At 60.7% G+C, this 21,025-nt stretch overlaps 1 protein-coding gene across 5 annotated transcripts in view; it reads left to right on the forward strand.

Moving 5' to 3' along the window:
* Positions 1 to 19,954, forward strand: part of SH3BP2 (SH3 domain binding protein 2) — a gene marked incomplete at its 5' end in the record, with an annotated part of 33,508 nt that extends 13,554 nt beyond the window's left edge. For 2 of the 5 annotated variants that reach the window (XM_081304214.1, XM_081304216.1), the window contains 12 exons: positions 8,686 to 8,825; positions 10,105 to 10,207; positions 11,688 to 11,805; positions 12,182 to 12,252; positions 13,057 to 13,145; positions 13,427 to 13,495; positions 15,618 to 16,239; positions 17,614 to 17,722; positions 17,907 to 17,962; positions 18,234 to 18,315; positions 18,917 to 18,976; positions 19,374 to 19,954. In XM_081304214.1, coding sequence (XP_081160340.1) covers positions 8,690 to 8,825; positions 10,105 to 10,207; positions 11,688 to 11,805; positions 12,182 to 12,252; positions 13,057 to 13,145; positions 13,427 to 13,495; positions 15,618 to 16,239; positions 17,614 to 17,722; positions 17,907 to 17,962; positions 18,234 to 18,315; positions 18,917 to 18,976; positions 19,374 to 19,511 — 1,653 coding nt within the window. In that variant the 3' untranslated portion in view covers positions 19,512 to 19,954. Of the gene's footprint in view, positions 1 to 1,812; positions 1,927 to 3,988; positions 4,114 to 6,698; positions 6,863 to 8,685; positions 8,826 to 10,104; positions 10,208 to 11,687; positions 11,806 to 12,181; positions 12,253 to 13,056; positions 13,146 to 13,426; positions 13,496 to 15,617; positions 16,240 to 17,613; positions 17,723 to 17,906; positions 17,963 to 18,233; positions 18,316 to 18,916; positions 18,977 to 19,373 lie in introns of those variants that run through there. The other 3 variants (XM_081304213.1, XM_081304215.1, XM_081304212.1) reach the window with 3 other exon arrangements.
* Between the last annotated feature and the right edge of the window lie 1,071 nt (positions 19,955 to 21,025).

The following is a 21,025-nucleotide window of genomic DNA, read 5'->3' on the forward strand; positions in this document are numbered from 1 at the left end:
TGCAGCCTAATTCTCTCCTCCCGGCTGTGGCCCCAGCCTCACAATGCTGCACCCAGGGTGGGGGTCTGGGGGGGTTGGGTGGGGGTGGGCCTCTGCTCACTTCCACCTCCTGGTGTTTATAAAGTGAGGCCCGGGGAGAGGGGGTCTGGCTCCTGCCTCTGCACAGGCCTTGTTCATCCTTCTGTGATCTGGAGAGTGGCACATCCTGGAGAGGGCTGGCTGGCTCCTGGCTCATCTCCTGGGGGCTCTCATCCCAGATCGTCACGCGGCCTCCCCAGCCTCCTTGCCTCCTGGCCTGTGAGCTTCTCCCAGCTCTGCGAGGGGGCACACTCCTTGGTGCCCCCTCTCCTGGGAACTGCCTCCCTGGCTGGTCCTGGCTGTTGTGTGGCCCAGGAGCCCTTACTTGCCATTCTAACTCCACCCTGCTGCAGAGGGAAGTACTCGGGAAGGGGTCCTCCCTGCTGACCCTCCTGTGCCCACCCCCTGCCATCTGTCTGTCATGCCCAACTTTCTACTAAAGGTGTAGGCTGCCCTTGGCCACCCAAGGCATGAAAGCTGGCACAGGCTGGAGAAGCCTGAAGCACTGTGCCCCCTTAAGGAGGCCCTGGGCATCAGACTCAAGCTTCCATCCTCCAGGAGACAAGCAGGTGGTCTTGGCCATGTGGGGCCTTGGCAGCCTGGCTGGTGGACATAGCCTGGGGGACAAAAGCTGCCTCCTTCTGCTTCCAAGCTGCCCTTTCTGGGTGCCTGATGGCAGGTGGAGTTGGTGTGGGATCATGCCCTAGGACCCCGGGAGGCAAGAACAAGACCCTCAGCTCCCAAAGGCCCTGTGGTCTGTGGCTTCTGTCACCCTCAAATCCTGCCATGAGCGTGGCCCTCGGCCCCAGGACGTCTTTTCTCAGCTGCCTCCTAAGAGTCCTGTCCTATCTGGGACCAGAGCTCGGTGGAGAGGGGCAGGGACTGGGCACCCTGTGGCTTGAGTTGGAACCCCGTTGGGGCTGCCCAGCAGGGGCCGAGGCAGGAAGAAGGCTGGGCTTGACGGAAGCAGAACAGCTGGGGGGCGGCGCTGAGTTCTGAGTGGGCCTAGGGAGGGGCCGATGGCAGGGTGTGCTTTGTCACCGAGGCCTTTCTCTCAAGCTGGGTGATTAGCAGAGCTCGAGGCTCTGAAGGCAGAGAGACTGAGAGACCCAGACCCACCCTGGTCTTCTACCCTGCGACCAGGCCTGGTCTTCCACCATGGCTCCCCACCCTGGTCTCTCCGTCCCTTGGTGTCAGAACACACAGAGGGAGCCACTTTGAAACCTACAGGACCCTGGTGCAAGAGGCGCAGCCCTTTAGGCTCCAGAGGACAGGAGTGGGCACCGTGTGGGCCGGGGAGGGGCGTGCGGTATCAGCACTATCATTGTGTGGGGCCAGTACCCTGGGCTGTGAGGGGCTGTGTGGTTTGCTGGCGTGGAGCTAAGTGTGCAGAGGTGACCTGGGGAGGGAGGGACAGCATGAAGTTTCCTCCCAGGGGCACAGCTGCCCTGGAGCCCAGATAGCTGTGCCTCTGACCACAGTAGGGAACAGGAAGATGGTGAGTGGGGACTAGACCCCCCAGACAGAACAGCACGGGTAGGCTGCAGCTTTCAGGGCCTTGCAGGTGGAAGGCAGGAAGTGCCTGTTCCTTGGGGCAGCCCAGGGAACCAGCAACAGGAAGTCCCAGACCAGGAGGAAGCCCTACCAGCTACTGGTCTCAGGCGCAGAGCTGAGCTGTGGCACAACAAGCCGGGCAGCCAGGGGCCTCGGCCTCACATGCCTGGGAGATGCAGGGTGCGGCCTCTCCCCATAGCCCCTGAGCTGCATGGCTTCCCTTGGCCCCAGGACACCAACCTCCAGCAAGTTACCGGGCAGCAGGAGAGCCATGTGCTGGGTCAGTGCCATCAGGTCAGTGGGGTGGCTGTGGCAGAACCGCAGGGCTGGGCGGGGTCATGGGAGCCAAGTTCCCCCCAGGGCTGGCCTGTGAGAAGGGTCAGGCGCTGAGAAGAGTGGTCCCAGATGGGCCCAGAGGGAGCCAGAAGGGGGACCCCATGCAGGAACCTGGGGCGCCCCTGCCCTGCGTCCTGCCTCTCAGCCTGCAGCCCTGGGAGCTGCACCCCTCCCACTCCAGCCTTGCTGGCGGCCTTGGTGTTGGGGTCCCTGTGTGTGTGTACACCACGTATGTGTGCAGGGGGACAGGCAGGGCAGTGTGGGTCCCCACTGCCCGCGTGGGACGCTGTGCTCAGGGAACCTTGGGCTCCAGGGACCCGCTGGGGAGGGGGTCCGTTCTCCGCCCCTTGGCCAGCTGTGGGCTCTCTGGCATGGCTGGTCACTGGGCCTTTCTAGGAGCATTTTGGTTTTGATTCTTTTACAGAGAAAGATTCTGGGAAGAGAAGGAGGGGAAAGGAAACTAAAAGCAGAGTACGAAGTGGTGAGAGGCAGGGTGGCTAGGGACTGTGCTCGAGGAACCCACCAGCTCTGCTCACGCGGCCATCACCCCAACACCTGCTGTGCCACGCGGGCAGGGTGGAGAGTCATGGGTGCTCCGCCACTAGTGCATGTGTGTTCTGGGGAAGTGCTCCGCTTCTTGGACCCTCGGTGTCTTCATCAGTGACATGGGATGACTGTGGTTTAAGCTCTGGAGTGGCAGGGTGAGCAGTGCTCTTGCACTAGTCCTGAGCCTCTCCCAGCCCGTGTCCTTGGGGAGTAAATGTGCAAGAATGCGTGGGTCACACATAGAATTGTGAGGTTCCTGAACCCACAGGTGGGACCTGGCACCAGGCTGGGCAGGGCTGGAGTGGTGATTCTGGCCTGTGCCCGAGCGCTCTGGGGACCACTTATAAAGGGTCTTTTTGGCCCCTGGTGTGTTGTGTGGATGGTGCTCACATGAGTGCGAGCACGTGTGTGAGCGTGTGAATGAGTGTGAGTGTGAGTGTAAGTGTGCATTAGTGTTTGTAAGTGTGAAAGTGTATATGTGGAGTGTGAATGTGCTTGAGTATGTGGACAGGACTGGATGCGTGTGTACATGCATGCATGAGTGTGTGTGTGTGCTCTGCACTGGGGGACCTCGTCTCTTGCTCCCTCAGGCTGGGACGCTGGCCCTCCCTCGCTCTGTGGCTTCACAGCAGGGCCGGCCTAGTCTCTGTGAGCAGTGAGTCCCTGACACCGTGGTCACCCAGGGCGCCACTCACTCACCACAACAGGCCATGTCTGCAGGAGCCCGGTGCCTCAGGGCTGCCACGTCACTCTCATGCACAGGCTCACAATGTGCACACATATGTCACACACACACACACACACTGGTGTGCACGCGTGTAGTCTCCCACTCACTCTCATGTCTTCTGTGAGTGCACCTGTGACATTAACTGGGCTTGCGGAGCTGCACCTTGTGTGTGGGCCCCTGCAGGTGAGGAGCATGCACCCTTGGGGCTCAGGGCCCCAGAGGTGGGAGCCGCAGAGCTGCGTTGGTGGAACGGGCTGGGGCTGTCTCACCAGCCTGTGCAGCCCGTCCCCACTCCAGCAGCTTCAGGGTCCTTGAGCCAATATCACTGGGGGAAGGTGTACCTCACAGGGCCACATGGGCTCAAAGCACTTCCACACCTGCACACGCGAGGATCCCGCACCTTGTAGAAGGGTTCCTGGAACCTAGCAGCCACCACCAGCTCCAGCCACTCCAGGCTGACCTGTCTCCAGAGTCCTCAGCCCCTCCTTAGGGTGTTGGGCCTTGGAGAAGTGAACTCTTCCATGCCCTTTTTTTTTTAAAAAAAATTTATTTTTGTAGTTGTAGATGGACAGGATGCCTTTATTTTATTTGTTTATTTATTTATAAGTGGTGCTGAGGTTCGAAGCCAGCACCCATACATGCTAGGCAAGTGCTCTACCCCTGCGCCCAGCCCCCGCCCTCCCATGCCCTTTTTTAACAGCAGGAGATGGCCCTGTGGAGGATGAGACCCAGAGAGATCTGAAGGCAGGCTCTCTCCCTCGTGACTCCCACCCACGGTGCTCCCACCAGCCCAGGGGCATCCCTGCGGGTGGGCATCTGAGGAGGGACGAAACTACCTAGCAAGTCAGCAGGAAGGCCTGTGGGAGCCCCTGGTGAGTGAGTGGCATTTAATCTTCAGGTCACGAGGGAGACTGCCTGGAGGTCAGCTACCCTCAGTGACCCCAGGCACAGGTAGGACTGTCTATGAGCGAGGCTAGGAAATGTGGGAGCTGTGTGGCACCGTGGCCCACCATTGTCCAGACCCTCGGGCACCACTACCCGTTTCTGCTTCCAGCCTGGCCCAGCACTGGGTTCCTGGGCAGGTACTGTCCGGGCTCACCTGCTGGGGCAGGTTGGGACCCCTCTGGAGAGGGACTATGATGTCAGCATCAGGACATTCCCAGGGGAGGTGAAGGTGGAGCATGACCTGCCCTCTTCCCAGGGTCAGTAAATGCCTCCTGAGTGCTTCCATCCTGCTGCAGCTGGAGATGAGCCCTTCTCCTGCCTGCCCCTTCCTGGCCACTGGGCTCCCCCAACCTCCCCCAGCCCCAGGAGGAGGTGGCTCTGTCCTCACAGTAGCTCTGACACAACTGCCAAATGTCCGTTCGCTCAGGGCTGGTGTGATATGCCAGGGTGGGGCTCTGTGTCAGCCTCTGTCCCTCTAGCCACCCACCAGGGCCAACACTGCTTCCTTCCTTGGGGGCACCTTGGGTGCCCACTCTGCTGGGCCTGGGCTCTAAGGACAGAGGACTGTGACAATCTAGTACAGCCAGCATTAGGTGGAGGGAAGGCTGGGCTAGCCCCAGGGTGGGGACAGGACCTTCTAGAGGACCTAGGAGACCTCCTGGAAGAGGGGATGCCTGAATTAACTTGTCTTTCCACTGTGGATTGCTCGCTGCTGGAACAGATGTAGAAACGCAGTGGACTTCTGTGTTGACTGGGATCCCGCTACCTTTGCTGAACTTGTTTGTCCTAATATTTTTCTTGTGTGTGGAATTCTTGAAATTTTGTATATATAAAATAATCTCATCTGGGAATGGTTTCACTTCTTTCTTCCAATCTGGATACTTTATATTTCTTCTATTGCCTGATTACTTTGTCCATGACCTCCAGCAGGACACTGAGCAGACATGGAAGGACGGACATCCTTGCCCTGCTCCTGTCCTTGGGGAAGAGTGTTCAGTCTTTCACCACTAGAAATGATGTGAGCAGGAACTTTTCAAAGATACTCTTTATCATGTTGAGAAGTTTTCCTTCTATCCCTGGTTTGTTGAGTGTTGTCCCTATTTTGAAGGATTGTTGGATTCTGTCTAAGGTTTTTTCTGTAGGTGGGTCTGTTTTTTGTTGATGTGGTATATCACATTGATTGGATTTGAATAGTAAACCAACCTTGCATTGCTGGAATAAGTCCCACTTGACCGTGTTGTCTAATCCTTTCTATATGTTCCTGGATTCAGTCTGCTAGTGTTTTGTTGGGGATGTTTATGTTCATGCCTGTAAGAGATTGGTTGTAGTCTTCACTTGTGGTGTCTTTGTCAGGAGCGAAGAGGGCGTGAGTTCCCTCTTCTTTTTTAGAAGAGTCTGTGAGGGATTGGTGGTCTTTGAGCCACCTCTTGAGGGCTGAGATAGTTCAGTTGCAAGTACAGGCAGTGGCAACAGCGGGGACAAGCCTAGAGGTGGTTGTGGGCGGGTTTAGGGGTGGGTACTGTGTGTCTGGCTGGCACAGGTGCACACAGGGCAGAGGGCAGGAGGAGAGTTTGTGAGAAAGGCCCAGAGGGGCCAAATCGGGAATGGCTAGGTGTGCATAAGGAAGCCCAAGACTTAGAGAAGTGACTGGAAGGGTCATGTTGGAGGACGTAAGGCAGGCACTGGAGAGACTTTAGAAGAGGAGGTGCTGGGGACTTCCGAGAGCGGTGGAGATGCTGATGGGCAGCCTAGAGGGTTTTGTAGGATTCAAGGGGAGATAAAGGCAAAAGCGCTGGGAACAGGCTTAGAGGTGGCCAGAGCCAGGATGGAAGCTGCAGACTCCAAGGTGCTGGGAAGAGTACCTTTGAGCTGGCCTGAGGTGGAGGCCTTGGAACCAGTGAGGGCTGCCCAACATGCAAAGCTGGGTAGGAATGGGGCCCAAGTTGTTCGCCACCAAAGGACCAGGGTAGGGCCTTGTGCTGCATTCTGCACAGGTGGCCCATCCTAGCAGCAGCCTGTAAGTGCTAGGAGATGGAGGAGGCAGGCAGCCTAGTAGCCACTGAGGGCCTTCATAGCCTTTGGCCAGTCAAAGGAACTCTTCCGGGAGAGGTGACCCGCATGCCAAGGCCTAAGCAAGTGGGAGTTGCCAGTGAGCAGACCCCCGACTCCTGGGGATCCCTGGGAGACACTGGCAAAGCAAGTCTGCTCTGGGGGACATACTGCCTTTGGGGAAGTACGGCCACTGTCCCAAGGTGCTTGCCATCAAGGAACCAGGCGGGATGGAGACGTAGGCGGGGGCTAGGAGTTGCAGGTTTGGGGGCTTCTGATTCCGGGTTACCCTTATAATTGGCTTCCACTAGCCGCAGTGCCGCAGGTGGGGAAACTGAGGCCGGGAGTGGGCGGCCCGCCTAAGGTGACGTGAGGGGCGGGCGGGTCCCTCACCTGCCCGCGGACCCGCCCCCGTCTGCGAGGGGAGGAGCCGGCGGCCGCCTGGGCCTGGGGCGAGGCGGGCATGGCGGGCGCTGGGTCCCGGCCGCGGAGCTGGGGCCGGCGGGAGGCGGGCGCCCGGGACGAGGCGGCTGCCGGGGTCCCCGGCCCGGGGCCGTGTCGCTGCGCGCAGGGGAGATGGGGGCTGGCCGCCCCCCGGAAGCCGGCGGTGCCCGCCGCGTGGACGCCGTGAGTACTGAGCCCGGACCCGACGTCCGCGGCCCCGGACTCTTGGCTTCGAGCCTCGGGACCCCAAGTCCCCAAGCCCGGGCCCCAGACCTCTGGAGCACGACCCGGGACTCCGGGTTCCGGGAGCCCCAGGCACTGCGCGGTCCCCTGGAACAAAGGCGGGCGTGGGCCGGCCGCTGGGTGGGCCGGGGGCTGCGGCTGGGCGTGGGGCCCTCCATACGCCGACACTCCCCCCTGGATGGGCGAGAGCACCCGGTGCCCATCTCCCTTCCCGCTGCTGGGCTGTGACTGCCCCGCGGGGCCGGGCAGAGCGGGGGTATGGCTGCGCCTTTGTTCCCAGCCTCAACCCAAGTTGGGGTCCCAGCTGCCCAGTCCTCACTCCCACCTCCCTGCGTGGAGGGGTTGGGAGCCATAGGGGACAGCTGGGTGGCCCCCACCTCCAGGCTCCCACTTTCTCCCTGGGGGGGTGGGCACTCTGTGCAGATGAAGCCGTGGGAGACAGTAGCAGAGGCTATGGGGGCATTCTGTGTTCTTGGGGTGGTGACTTCCTTTGCTTTTTTGATGGAGTGGACAGTGGTTTTCTTATGTGTGTGTTTCGGGTTGGAGCTGTAGTGGCAGGAGTCCCAGCTGATCTTGGCCTCTGGGTCTGACCCTGGCTGCTCCACCTTGGGCTCTTAAGATACTGGCCACCATCCAGTCGCACCAGGGTCCCAAGCTAGACCTGCCCAGGGTAGGCACAGACTAAACAGAGCAGGATTGGGGGACTTCAGACATGACTGAGCACTTGGGGTGCCTCACAGGAGAGGAGCCCTCACTGTTGTTCCTGAAGGACAGCCAGTGGGATTTCTCCATGTGGGTAGTGGGGAGGTCACTGCAGGCAGAAATGTTCAGCAGCCCAGCTGGATCCAGAGAGTCTAGGGCTGGAGTAGCGGGCAGGGCCTCTGTGACAGTGTGCAGCGTGGTCCCTGAGGCTCAGGCAGGGAGGGTGAGTGACCCCCCAGGCTGAGGAGGTGGGTGCCAGTGAACTAACCACATGGTTCTCAGCCACTGCGGCAAGGGTGTACTTTGGGACAATTTAGTCCACTTTTCCCTCATGGAAAAAGTCCAGCAGCTGAGGCCTGGGAATCCCCCAGAAAGCCAACCAGGACACAAGACCAGGCTGTTGGAACTGGGGGCTCTTGGCTGTCTGTTTCACTGATGCTTGGTCTCAGGGCTTCAAGAAAGGGATGGACAGAAGCTGCTGAGGATGGACATCCAGGGGCCATGCTCCTTACCTCTTCCCCACTGAGGGTCAGAGCTGGTGGACAGGGTATGCAGGGTGTACCCCAGCCCCTGTACCTCTTTAATTTCTACTTTCAGGTTGTGACCCCAGTGCCACCTCCTCCAGGAGGCCACTCCTGACTTCCTGTCTGGGCAGGCCCCTTTATGGCTCACCTGGCATTGGGACTTGGGGTCATTATGGCATAAAGCCTGCCTTACCTGGGCTGGGTTCCCTCAGGCCACTCGTCATCGTATGCTAGCCCTCACAGGGTGGTGCACTCACCAGATATGTGCCCAGTGAACCAGTGACAAAGGACACAGTTCTCAGCATCCTGGGATTGTGGCCAGGGACCAGGTGGAGCTGACCAGGTGGACCACCCAACCTTTTCCCCAGGGTCATTACTGGAAGGCTGGGGCCTTCAGGGAAGGCGTTTCCTCACCCCCACTGCCTTGACCTTCCACGTTGCCTCCTGGAGTGTGGCAGTGTCCCTGTGAGTGGCCCAGCTAAGACATTCCCTGTCCCTACCCCTGGCTGAGCTGTGTCTCTTCCTCTGTGATTCCAGCTTCATGGCGGCTGAGGAGATGCATTGGCCTGTCCCCATGAAGGCCATCGGTGCCCAGAACCTGCTGACTATGCCCGGGGGTGTGGCTAAGGCTGGCTACCTGCACAAGAAGGGCGGCACCCAGCTGCAGCTGCTCAAATGTGAGTCCCTGGGCAGTGGGCACCACAAGGGAGAACTTGCGGCAGAACTGGGCCCTGTTCCTGTTTCTCCACTGCTCTGCTGGGACTTCTGCTACCTTATGTCCTGGGTCCTCGGGGGTGTCTCTTCCTTCTGTAATGGTCAGCTCCCCTAGGGGACCTGAAGGCAGCCTCTCCAGTCCCAGAACTTGACAGGGTTCAGGGTGGTGCCTGCAGCTGGTTTAAGAGGACAGTGCACAGTGCGACCAGCTGGCCACGGGAGCTTCTGCCTGCATCCAGAGCGGGGTAGCCTCAGAGTGGCCTGGAGGTCTGGCCCCTGGGTGCTGCCCTTTTCCTCTCCGCAAATGTTCAGGGAATCTGTTGGCCCTCACGTGATGGGTCCATGTGCTAGGTCAGAAGCCAGCTGAGTACTGGGACTCTGAAGCTGCCTGACGCTCGGGTGTTGGCCCCTGGGGACAGTGGGCTGCGAGATCCACAGATGTCCAGACATGAAGGCAGAGAGAACCCGGGCCTTGCCTTTCTCTCTGATTCACCATGGGTACTCTGTGCCTGTGCCCCAGCAGTGCCCTCTGCCAAGGACTCCCTGCTCCGAGGCTGCCTAGCTGAGGTGTGCCCCACGGGACAGTCATTTCTGGGTACCAGTCTAACTGGTACCCTCTTTGCATAGGGATCTTCCAGAGAGAAACTGTAACTGACCTTCATCCAGGCCTGGGTTGGTGGAGCTTGGGGCATTGCCCAGCTGGAGTACAGTCCAGCCCAGGGGCTCTCTTACCCCTGCTCTCCTCATCTGCCAGCTGGGCTGAGGAGCCTCCTGCAGCCCCACAGCACCCAGCAAGGTGGTTGCGGCCTCCTGGGCCTCTGGCCCTCTGCGGTTACTGCACATAGCCCCTGAATGGCCCGAGGTGCACAGGGAGGGGTGGCCAGGCTTGCCCAGGGGCTGGCCCACATGCCCCTCCATTTGCCCACACTTGGCCCCGTCATAGACCCCTGAGGAGGGGCCGCAGCCCAGCCTAGCTTCCTGTCTTCCTCTCAGCAGTTCTCAGCAGCCTGAGGCTGGCCCAAGGTGCACAGGCCTCCGGAGGTGCCTGGCATGGCCAGCCTGGCATGCAGGGTGCCTGGGGTGGAGGTGCCTGATGTGGAGGTGCCTGGCGTGGGCCTGCCTGGGGTGGAGGGTGCCTGGCGTGGAGGTGCCTGGCGTGGAGGATACCTGGCGCGGAGGTGCCTGGTGGAAGGTGCCTGGCATGGGCCACTGGCAGCCCTGGTGACTGTGCCCTGCCCGCAGGGCCCCTGCGGTTTGTGATCATCCACAGACGCTGCATCTACTACTTCAAGAGCAGCACGTCGGCTTCCCCACAGGGCGCCTTCTCCCTGAGTGGCTACAACCGGTGAGCGCCCACCCTGCCCAGAGTGTCCCCTCCCAGCCCACCTGGCCAACAAGGGCTTGGAGCCAGCTCTCACCCCCGCCCCTGGGGAGGACCTGGCTCTCCCCAGATGGCCTCCAGCAGCCCAGCCTTGCCCAGTGTGCCCAGGCCTCTGCTGGAGCCTAGGAGTGAGCTCCTTACAGAGGCTTCCTGGGGCTTTGGGGTCAGGTGTCAAGGGCCTGGACAGCCTGCTCTGCAGTCCAGTCAGTTGCTGCCCAGTGGCATCTGCTTCCCTCCCTACCCTGCCCCTTCCCCCTCCCAGCTCTTCCCAGGGTACCATCTCCTGTGTCCTAAACACAGGCCCTGTCCAGACTTCCTGGCTCCAGGGTCCTCCCAGGCTGGGGCCAGTTCCTTGCTTCACTTGTGCCATGGGCTAGCTCTATCCAGCAAGTGGCCATGAGTCTGCCCTTCAGGGCTTCCAGGCTGATGGGCAGGGGGACACTGGGCCAGAGCCCTCTGGTAAGTTGTGGCATGCTGGAGCTTGTGGGCCTGTTAGTCCCACCTGCATCCACCTCACAGCCTTGGGCCCACAGAGCAGTGCTTGAGTTCTGGGCCCAAGACTCTGCCACCTGACCCGGCGTCCAGCAGCACTGGTCTGCCTTTCACTACCCCATTAAGGCCCAATCCCTCCATCCTGTGAGCAACCGTGGGTCACCAGGTCTTAGTGGCAGGACTTGCTTTGGTAGTTGCTCTAGGCCCAGCTCCCATTCTGCCACAGCCTTGGTGGGGCAGCCTTGCCAATCAGCCAGTCTAGCACCAGGCCCCCATCCACCCAGGGCCCTGGGCAGCAGGCAGGCACTGGTGATCAGAGCTTCCCCAGGCAGTCACTTTCTTCCCTCAGACACGCGTGTGCCAGCCAGTTCACAGCTGTGTCCCAGTGTCAGGTACAGCTGTGCCCCAGGGAGTCAGTGCACCCATCAGGCCAGCTGGGTCTGAGAGGCTCTGTCCAGGTCCCCTGGTAGCTTCCCCCAGGTCGACTTTGGGATCACTGTGCACAGCCCACAGCCTGTGTGGGTTAGTGGGCCGCAGAGCAGATACGACATGAGTCACTCCCAGAAATGCATGGGGGGCTGCTGCTGGGCAGCGGGCAGCGGGGGCTGGCCAGAGCCTCATGAGGGTCTTCAGCAGTCAGGCCAAGGGCACATGGGGCAGAGATGGGAGGAGACGTCCAATTACAATGACACTGGTGGGCTCTGGGGTGGTGTGACCTCATCTCTGAGCCTGCGTTGCTGCTCTCCCAGGAAGCCTTGAAGACTCAGATGCCCACCTCTGCCATCTGCCCATAGCATCTAGGTCCTCTGCCTGGAGCATGGGCAGGCAGGGACTGTCCAGATCTGCTCCTGTCCTTGGGTTATAATGCCGGGTGCCAGACGCAGACCCACATAGGATGGGCTGCTCAGGCCACCCCTGTGAGTAGAGCAGGTGGTGACCCCTGTGTCCTCAGAGTGATGCGGGCGGCCGAGGAGACCACATCCAACAATGTCTTCCCCTTCAAGATCGTCCACATCAGCAAGAAGCACCGCACGTGGTTCTTCTCCGCCTCCTCTGAGGACGAGCGCAAGGTGATGGGGTCTCCCTGTTTAGGAGGCTCCCTGGTCCCAGGGCCCTGGCCTCCTGTCAGCTCTTGGCAGGAGGCTGACACCATCTTGTCTAGGCCCTGAGAGATGTCCTGAGCAGGGGAAGCCGGGTGGTGCTGCCCAGGGCCTGGCACCAGGGCCCACCCTAAGAGTGTGCCATTCGGGAAGAGCTGGGGGGCTGAGGGGCAGCTGCCGACCCAAGGAGGGGAGGCCACACCTGAGTGTCACAGCCTGGGCTGGACACAGCTGGGGCTGTCTCCGCTGGCCTTGGTGGTCACTGCAGAGTAGCTGGGGCAAATGAGGGAAGAGGGTGAGTGGGGCCCTGTCCTGGCCCTGGCCCCTGACCCTGGCTAACCCACAGAGTTGGATGGCCTTGCTGCGCAGGGAGATTGGCCACTTCCATGAGAAGAAGGAGCTGCCCCTGGACACCAGGTGGGCTACAGGGCCTGGAGGAGGGTGGCAGTACCTGGGGCTCCTGGGTTTGACGTGCATGTCCGTCTCCAGGCTGGGTGGCGTGGCCACAGTGCGCTCCTTGAAGGGCCACGTGGATGTGGAAGTGTGCACCTTGTGTATAAGCGTGTGCGTGTATGCCTGTCTTTCCCTGTCCTGCTGTCCTCTCCAGCTCCATGTCACCATGTCTGACTCTGTCATCTGTTGGCAGCTCCCCATTTGGGGGTCACAGCATTTCAAGAGTGTAGAACTTGGGGTCCCAGCCCCCTGACACCTACCTTGGCTCTCTCGGAGGGAGAGCAGATGCGTCGTCCAGGGAGGGGTTCAGTCCATCCTGGTCTCAGCACCCTCACCCGTGAGATGGCCCAGCAGGTAGCAAGGGACTCTCCAGGGGGTCCTAGACCTGTCCTTGCTTTCGTTGTCAGGAGCAGGTGGACACATGGGCCACTGGACACTGGGCCCAGCCCTCAGCTCTCCAGCCAGTCAGGGTGCAGGTACCACAGAGGCAGGGAGGGCGGCGCTGGCCCCAGCCCCTTCTGTCCTTGCAGTTGTGTGTCTGTACGCTTGCCTGTGCACGTGCTGCCTGGGGTTACCTGTGTGGCCTGAGCGTGTGGTCACAGGATTGTCCCTGCCTCTCCACGTCTGACTGTGCACAGGCGGTCTGCATGCATGTGCAAGTCTGTGTCTGTCACAGTGTTCCTGAGTGCAGGTGTCCCTGTGAGTGAGTGCCAAGGACCCCAGGCCTGGTGCTGACCACCTGCCCCTGCCGCCTGCCCTGTGTTTCAGTGATTCCAGTTCAGACACAGATAGCTTCTATGGTGTGGTGGAGCGGCCCGTGGACATCAGCCTTTCTCCATACCCGACCGACAATGAAGGTGAGGGCTGGGCCACACCCGCCCCTCCAGCTCTCCACACCTTCCTGCTGATGGCCACAAGGGACCAGGGCCCCTGTTGGGAGGCCCCTCCTGCTGTGCCTGTGCCCTGTCCTACAGTGTAACAGTGGCCTGGGTTCAAATCCTGATGCCTTATCCTAACGCTCCTGCCTCCTGGGTACTCAGCTCCTGTGACAGGGGCATTGTGCTGAGGCACAGTGGGCACTGCCACCCCGTCTTGTGTGGGCTGGGCCTGGGTCTCACCCTCCATCTGCCACCAACAGACTACGAGCATGAGGATGAGGAGGATTCATACCTGGAGCCCGACTCCCCCGAGCCTGTGAAGCCCGAGGGTAGGTGCAGGGGCCTGGGGGTCCCATGGGTAGGGAGGGGGCTGAGGGTCCCGTAGGTAGGTAGGGGGGCTGGGGATCCAGTGGGTAGGGAGGGGGGCTGGGGATCCTGTGGGTAGGGAGGGGGCTGGGGATCTGGTAGATGGGGGCAATGGGGAGTGAGTAGGGAGAGGACCCTGGGGATCCAGAGGGAACAGGGTCTAGCACCAGGAGTGGCACCTAGGCTGGGGGAGGTAGGTGCCTGTCTCCTTACTGTGACTCACTATTAAGAGGTTCAGAGAGGGTCTGGGGATGTGGCTCAAGCGGTAGCGTGCTCACCTGGCATGTGCACGGCACTGGGTTCGATCCTCAGCACCACATACAAATAAAGATGTTGTGTCCGCCGAAAACTAAAAAATAAATATTAAAAAATTCTCTCTCTCCCTCCCTCTCACTCCCTTCCTCTCTCTCTCTCTCTCAAAAAAAAAAAAAAAAGGTTCAGAGCTCTGCTACCCTGTCCCCCACCTCCCAGGTCAGGCCCCATAGACAGAGGGGAGGGATCTGGGGAGGCTGAGGCAGGAGGACTGCAAGCTAAAGTGTGGAGCCTGGGTAGCCCACCTGCCTAGGATCCTGGATGTGTCCCCTGGCTCTGGGGACATCAGGGCTGCAGTTGTGCCCTTCCTGCCTGGGAAGTGCCTGGATGTGGAGCGTTGGGGGTGGGCTGCTGAGAGTAGGGAGGAGCGTTGAGGGCGGCCAGTCAGGGGCAGGTCTGTGTCTGGGCTGCCAGCTCTCTGGAGCACAGCCATAGGTCATGCTGTCACCAGCAGCCCGCGCCCACCCCACCCCACTCCTGGAGCACTCGGGCTCCTGGGGAGGCGGGCAGACAGTCGTGTGAGGGTAGTGGAAGTGCAGGGCTGGGTGGGAGCGATGCCTCTGTCCTGCCCTCTGTCCCTCATGCTCAGTCCTTGACCCCCCCTGGGTCCCCTCTTCAACCTGTCTAGAACTTTCTTATCCATCACTTTGTCTTGGGATGACATCCCCCCCCTTGACCTCTAGTGAGTGGCCTTTGTGACTCTGGGTCCCCTCTACTGTGGGTACCAGTGTCCTCCTCACTCCTCTGGGGCCAGCTCCACAGTCCTTCAGCCCCTGGCCTGAGGCCATCTGCCTTGATCACCTCCCACTCACACCTCAGCTCAGCTGCCCAGGTCTAGAGAGAGATTCTCCCTCTGTCCCATCCTGCGCTGCAGATGAGCGCATGGGAGCCACCTGCAGACCTACTGTGTATTCCTGTTCCACTCTCCCTTCCAGCCTCTGGACCCCACACACTGACCTCCCCTCCCTCCCCTTCCCAGACCAGCACTCCACACTGCCAGGTGTGCCCGGCTGTGCCAGCACCTACTCCACACCCTCCTTTGCCTGATGTGCCCAGAGCCCCACCAGCTCCTCAGCCCCTGTGCCCATCTGGAGGGACACCACCCCAGGGCTCAGGCCTCCTTGCCCTGAGGCAGGACTTGACCCATGATAGTCCCTGCAGCGATGAGCCACAGCCCTGGACTTCCCATAGCAGGACTTGACCCCCCACAGTCCCCACAGCCATGAGCCACAGCCCTGGACTTCCCATAGCAGGATTTGACCCCCCACAGTCCCCGCAGCCATGAGCCACAGCCCTGGACTTCCCATAGCAGGACTTGACCCCCCACAGTCCCCGCACTGTGACTCTGGGTCCCCTCTACTGTGGGTACCAGCCCTGGACTTCCCATAGAGTTCTCTCAGACCTTGTCTTCCCAGTGCCCGCTCCTGCTCGCCTCTGCTCTTGGAAACCCACCCCTCTCTCAGCCTGACTTCCTGGGTGTCCTTGCTCTTCTCTCACTCCCGCCTCTGGAACCCTCGGCTCCTCCTGTAGCATCTAGGTGTCGGGAAGCTTGTGGGGCTGCTGCTGGGGGAGGGACAGGGAGGGCCAGGTGGTGGTGGTGAGCTGGGCCCAGGGGAAGGCTGGACAGGGCCCTGGACACTGGGCTGCACAGCAGGCCGCCTAGGGTGGGTGTGCTCTTGCTCAAGCCGCTCAGCCCCAGTGCCCCACCCCAGCAGGTGGTGGCATGGTCCAGCTTCTGGGGGTGGCGCTCACTTGCTTCTCTTTGCTCTGTAGATGCCCTGACTTACCCGCCGGCCTACCCACCACCTCCAGTGCCCACGCCCAGGAAGCCAGCCTTCTCTGACTTGCCCCGTGCCCATTCCTTCACCTCCAAGAGCCCAAGTCCCCTGCTGCCACCCCCGCCCCCTAAGCGTGGCCTCTCAGATGCTAGTCCAGCTCCTGAAGACACTAAGAGGGACCCACTGGGCCTGAGGCGGGCTGAACCTGGCCTCAGGGCGCCTGCCACTTCCCGAAGGATGAGTGACCCTCCACTGTGCAGCGTGCCTGCTGGGCCTGGCCTCCGGAAACCAGAGCCCTGGACCCCTGGCCATGGGGCCAGCCCTGCCTCCAGCTCTGCCACCACGGCCATTGCCACCTCCAGGAACTGTGATAAGCTCAAGTCCTTCCACCTGTCTCCCCGGGGGCCACCCGCAGCGGAGCCTCCACCTGTGCCTGCCAACAAGCCCAAGTTTCTCAAGATCGTGGAGGAGGGCCCCCCCAGGGAGACAGCCAGACCTGGACTCCTTGTGCCCACTGTGGCTCCCAGGCCTCCTGTGCTAAAGCTGTCTATGCCTGAGCCCACAGCTCGGCCCACGGTGCTGCCCAAGCCAGAGAAACCGCTGCTCCCCCACCTCCAGTGAGTCTGGCTGCAGTGGCGCCCTGCTCCGAGCTGCTGGGACCCCTCCCCAGTCCAGCCTGGTCTCTGGCCAGTGCCCTGCACCCCCCAACTGCACTCAGCCCTGGTGGGTGGCAGGTGCCAGAGTAGGAAGGCCTGTGTAGGCAGAGCGGCCTCCCTTCTGGCTGGCCATGGCTGCCCTTGTGAAACACATGGCCTAGTCAGGGGGCCTGGAGCAGCAGCTCCAGGGTCAGTGGTCAGTATGGCTTTGGGGATGCAGGTTCCATGGAGCTGCTGCCATGCAGTCAGCTGAGTGATGGGGAAGGTGGCTCTGAGCCACCAGGCCAGCATGCTCCACAGCCCCGTCCTGGACCTGGGCCCAGTCCTGTCTGGTTCTGGGCGTCTCCTGGCTCCAGAGCCAGCAGCACTGCCTTTGTGTCCTTCCCAACTGGGAAATGCCTGGAATGTGGAGCTGTCCTGAGTCAGCCTGGAGGCCTGCTGGCATGCCTTCTACCGGTCGCTGGATAGTGCTAGGGCCTATGGTGTCCCCCCTTTGGTCACCAATGGCCCCTGGTCAAAGGTGTCTGGGACCCAAGGTGAGCTTTGTACCTCACTTGGTGGTGAAGGCCCTGGGATGCCCTTACTGGCTCACCCTGAATGCCCTTGACCACCCCTAACCCAGGGTTGTATTGGCATCTCTGAGATCCATGCTGCTGATGGGAAAGTTTCTGGGAGACCCCTTGCCACACTTGCAATTCTCTCTCATGATTGGCCACAAAGGAACAGATAGTCAGCTGTCAGTCATTGTGCCCAGACCTCAGTCTGGCAAGGGCTATGGGTTACTGTCCAGGACCTTGCCCATAGCCAGCAACCTGACCTGGCATGTCCTCGTGGTCTTCTGGCCATTTGGGGCCTCCTTGGTTTCCCTAAAACCCTGGAGGTTTGGCTGAGGACCACCTGGCCACCTGTGGGGTGTGCAGGGCTCTTAATGCCTGTCCACATCTGTCCACTTCCCTGTGGCTCTGAGAAGAGTGTGACTTGACCAAGGTCACAGAGCCAGCAGCAGAGCTGGGGCCTCAGTGGTGACCCGTCCACTCGTCCACTTGTCCACTGGAAACATCTGTGTTTGAGTGCCCAGGATCCTGTCCCCATAAGGACCCACTGGCTCTGACCTTCTCCTGGGGCTTCCAGGCCTCAGGTAATGCTTGCTACCCCAGGCAGTGAGGACTGGCCTCTTGAACTGGGTCCTGGACCTTATGGCCATGGAGGCAGGGACACTGTGGATTCTAATTTTGCTGTCTGCCCTCCTGTGGGGGCTGCATGAGCAGGGGACCAGGGGCAGCCAGTTGGGTGGGAGGGTGATGTGGTCTGCCTTCCTGTTCTGCCCCATCCCAGGCGATCACCCCCTGATGGGCAGAGTTTCAGGAGCTTCTCCTTTGAAAAGCCAAAGCGACCCTTGCAGGTGGACACTGGCGGGGAGGACTCAGATGAGGACTACGAGAAGGTAAGACTGAGTGGATAGAGGGCAGGGAGCTGCAGGCTGGGCGCCCCTTGGCCTCCTGAGCAGAGCCCCCAGGACTCTGGAGCTGAGGGGACAGGACCCTGCAGAGCCCTAGGTGGAAACCGTTTGGGGGAGAGGTAGTGTGGGTCTCCCTGTCCTCTGCACACAGCCCTGTTGACCTCTCCAGGTGCCACTGCCCAGTTCGGTCTTTGTCAACACCACGGAATCCTGTGAAGTGGAAAGGTCAGTGTGAAGCCCCTCTTGTACTTGTGTGAAGGTAGGTCCCCTGCTTCTCGGTCCACTCTTTGGACAGTCACTTGACCAAGTGCATGGTGCCAGGTGCAGCAGAAAACCTGAGGGACTCTTAGCTCTGTCCCTCCCACTGGCTGTCCTGGCCTCTGGGCATCCGCTGCTCTCAGGACTCAGGACAGAGGCCCACGGTGGTCAGAGGGCAGAAAGCCGAGCTGTGGGGGTGCGGCTGGAGGGGCCCCACCAATATGCTGTCCTATTTTAGGCTGTTCAAAGCCACGAACCCCCAGGGAGAGCCCCAGGACGGACTGTACTGCATCCGGAACTCCTCCACCAAGTCGGGGAAGGTGGGTCGCCCCATAGGGACTCGGGCACTGTGCACCCAGCTGATGGGGGCCCAGGAGTCTACAGTTCATAGGTCACCTCCCCATGCAGCCGCTTACTGAATTCTGTAGGGTCCCAGCAGCACCCTCCATCTATTCTCTGGAACTAGATGCCCTCTAAAGATCAGAGGCCGTGATGTCTTCTTCTAGCAGGGCTGTGGAGGGAAGGGGAGGGCTGGGCTGCCGGGACTCCAGAGATGGGCCGGGGTTTGTGTACCCAGAGTGGGGGGGAAGCCACTGGGTGGTAGGAGTGGCAGGGGTCCTCACTCCCTGGCCTGTCAAGGGTGTGGTGCTCCACGTCACTGAGCTGCACTAGCCCCATGTGTCAGAGAGAGGTGGGTCCCGGTGGACTGGGTACCCCTGATGCCCAGTTCTCACCAGGGGCTGAGAGCAGGAGGAGCCCCTGCTCAGGTGACCGCAGCTGGGCAGGGTATCTGCAGCCCCTCCCACCTCCCTCCAAGGGCTTCAGCACCCAGGCCTGGTGGTCTTGCCCACCCGCTCTGGCTCCTGCGATGGGTCCTGCACCCTCTGGTGAGACGTCTGCTTGACGCTGCCCTCCCTGTAGGTTCTGGTTGTGTGGGACGAATCCTCTAACAAAGTGAGGAACTACCGCATCTTTGAGAAGGTGAGGGGCTCTTGAGGGTAGGTTGGGGACCGTGGCCCCAGGGCTCGGCTGGCGTCAGGCTGTGGGTGCACTGAGACTGGCACTGCAGGGAATCAGCCCTCCCTCCCCACTGCACAGCCTCCCTTCTCTCCTTGCCCAGCTTTGTCTGCAGGGACCCTGGAAGGGCTGGTTTATTCACAGATCTTTCCTGCAGATCCTGGGTGCAGGCTCTGTTTGGGTCACTGGGGACGGGAGAGTGCGGCCTGAACTTGAGGAGCACAAGCGTGATGGGGCAGCAGGAGCAGGCCCGACTGTCCTTACTGCTGACTGCCTCATTTTACATCCGGGGCTTGGGGCAGAGGAGACAGGCTGAGTGTTGGGGACTGGGCCCCCTAACCCTGCTGCCTTCTGCCCGCAGGACTCTAAGTTCTATCTGGAGGGCGAGGTCCTGTTCGTGAGTGTGGGCAGCATGGTGGAGCACTACCACACCCACGTGCTGCCCAGCCACCAGAGCCTGCTGCTGCGGCACCCATATGGCTACACCAGGCCCAGGTGACAGCTGCCCCGCACGGCTGCTGGGCAGAAGCAGCCAGAGGGCCACAACCCTGTACCACACAGAGGGAGTCTCACCTGCACGGGAAGAGGAGCTGGAGTGAGGCTGTGCTCGATGCGAGGCTCAGACGCCTGGTGAAATTTGGCCAGGCTCCACCCGGCAGCTGGGTTCTGGGCTGGATCGGGACCCAGCTCCAGAGGACTCTGTGTCTCTCCAGGCTGACACACCCCGCTTACTCCTTCCCAGGAACCCAGGCTCCAGGACCACGCCCTGCCTGGGCTTCTAGGACTAGAAGTCTGGTCCCACTGCATACCACCCTGCAGTGGGCTGGGAGCCAAGCAAGGCTGGGGCAGTTGGGTGGGGCTGGCCCTAGACTCTCCTGGGAAGAGTAAGACACAGGCTCTGGGAGGGAACCTTGCCTCCCAATAAATCAGAAATGATCTTTGCCTCGGTGACCAGGGCTTGATTGGGAAGGAGTGGGGTAGCTGCTTACTGCACACCCACCGACATCCATGTCTGCTAAAACATAGGTCACCGAGTGACTTGCCAGATTGCACAGGGTCACAGGTCAGGACTCAGCTGGGGCAGTCTTGGCTTGGAGCCGCCACTGTTTCCATGGGTCACACCCAGGACAATGGGGCTCCAGAGCTAAAGGGCCCCCATATCTATAGCTGGCTCATTCTCTGCATTGACAGATGGCTGTGAGTGCCTCCTGGGCGCCTGCCCCAGTGCTGGAGCCGGGTGCACTGTAAGCAGGCCCCAGGCTCAGGGTGGCCACGCTCACAGCCCAGCAAGGGGACAGCTGGATGTGAGGTGCAATGCAGTATCCAGGGCAGTGGGATATGCAGTGGCTATGAGCTTGGAACCCCATAGGTGCTCCAGGAAGACTTCTTGGAGGAAGTGATGGCCACTATGGGGCAGGAAGAGTTGCCTCTGAGTAGGCCAAAGAGAGGTGGGGGACAGTGGCATCCAGATGCCCAAGTCCTCTGAGCAACACCCCACTCAGGGGCAGCCTTCATCTGTACCCTGTTTCTTCAGGCCCTGATCCCCGGCACAGCCTTTCCAGGATGGCTTTTTGTGAAAACCAACACAGTTGGGAGTCGAGGTTGGCAGGGCCCCAGGTCATCTGGTGCCTACTTGCTTCCCCTCACGTTGGGTCATAAGGTTGAGAGGTAAAACCCAAGTCGAGGACTACACTGTGCCCCAGCCAGTGACTGCCCAGAGTTGGCTCTTTGGGTCCCCAACCCCTGCTATATTCTGGGGGTCTGTGGTCTCCTGGATGAATCGGGACATCACATGTGGGAGGCTGCCACTCCAGGGCACCTTGGCTGCAGGGGGATAACAGGCCGCCACCTGCTTCCTGGAGCCAGGTGTCCACCTCTGCAGGTGTTTCCTCTTCAACCTTCCCTGGGAGAGGAGTGAGAGCACAGAGAACCTTTGGTATTCCAAACCACCTCTGGGAAATTGGCCAGTCCTCCTCCCTGCAGTCGGAATTCTTAGCGAAGTCTGCCCTAACC

This window comes from Spermophilus citellus (assembly GCF_964194105.1).
Source record: "Spermophilus citellus genome assembly, chromosome: 8".
In the NCBI taxonomy this organism is placed as follows: domain Eukaryota; kingdom Metazoa; phylum Chordata; class Mammalia; order Rodentia; family Sciuridae; genus Spermophilus; species Spermophilus citellus.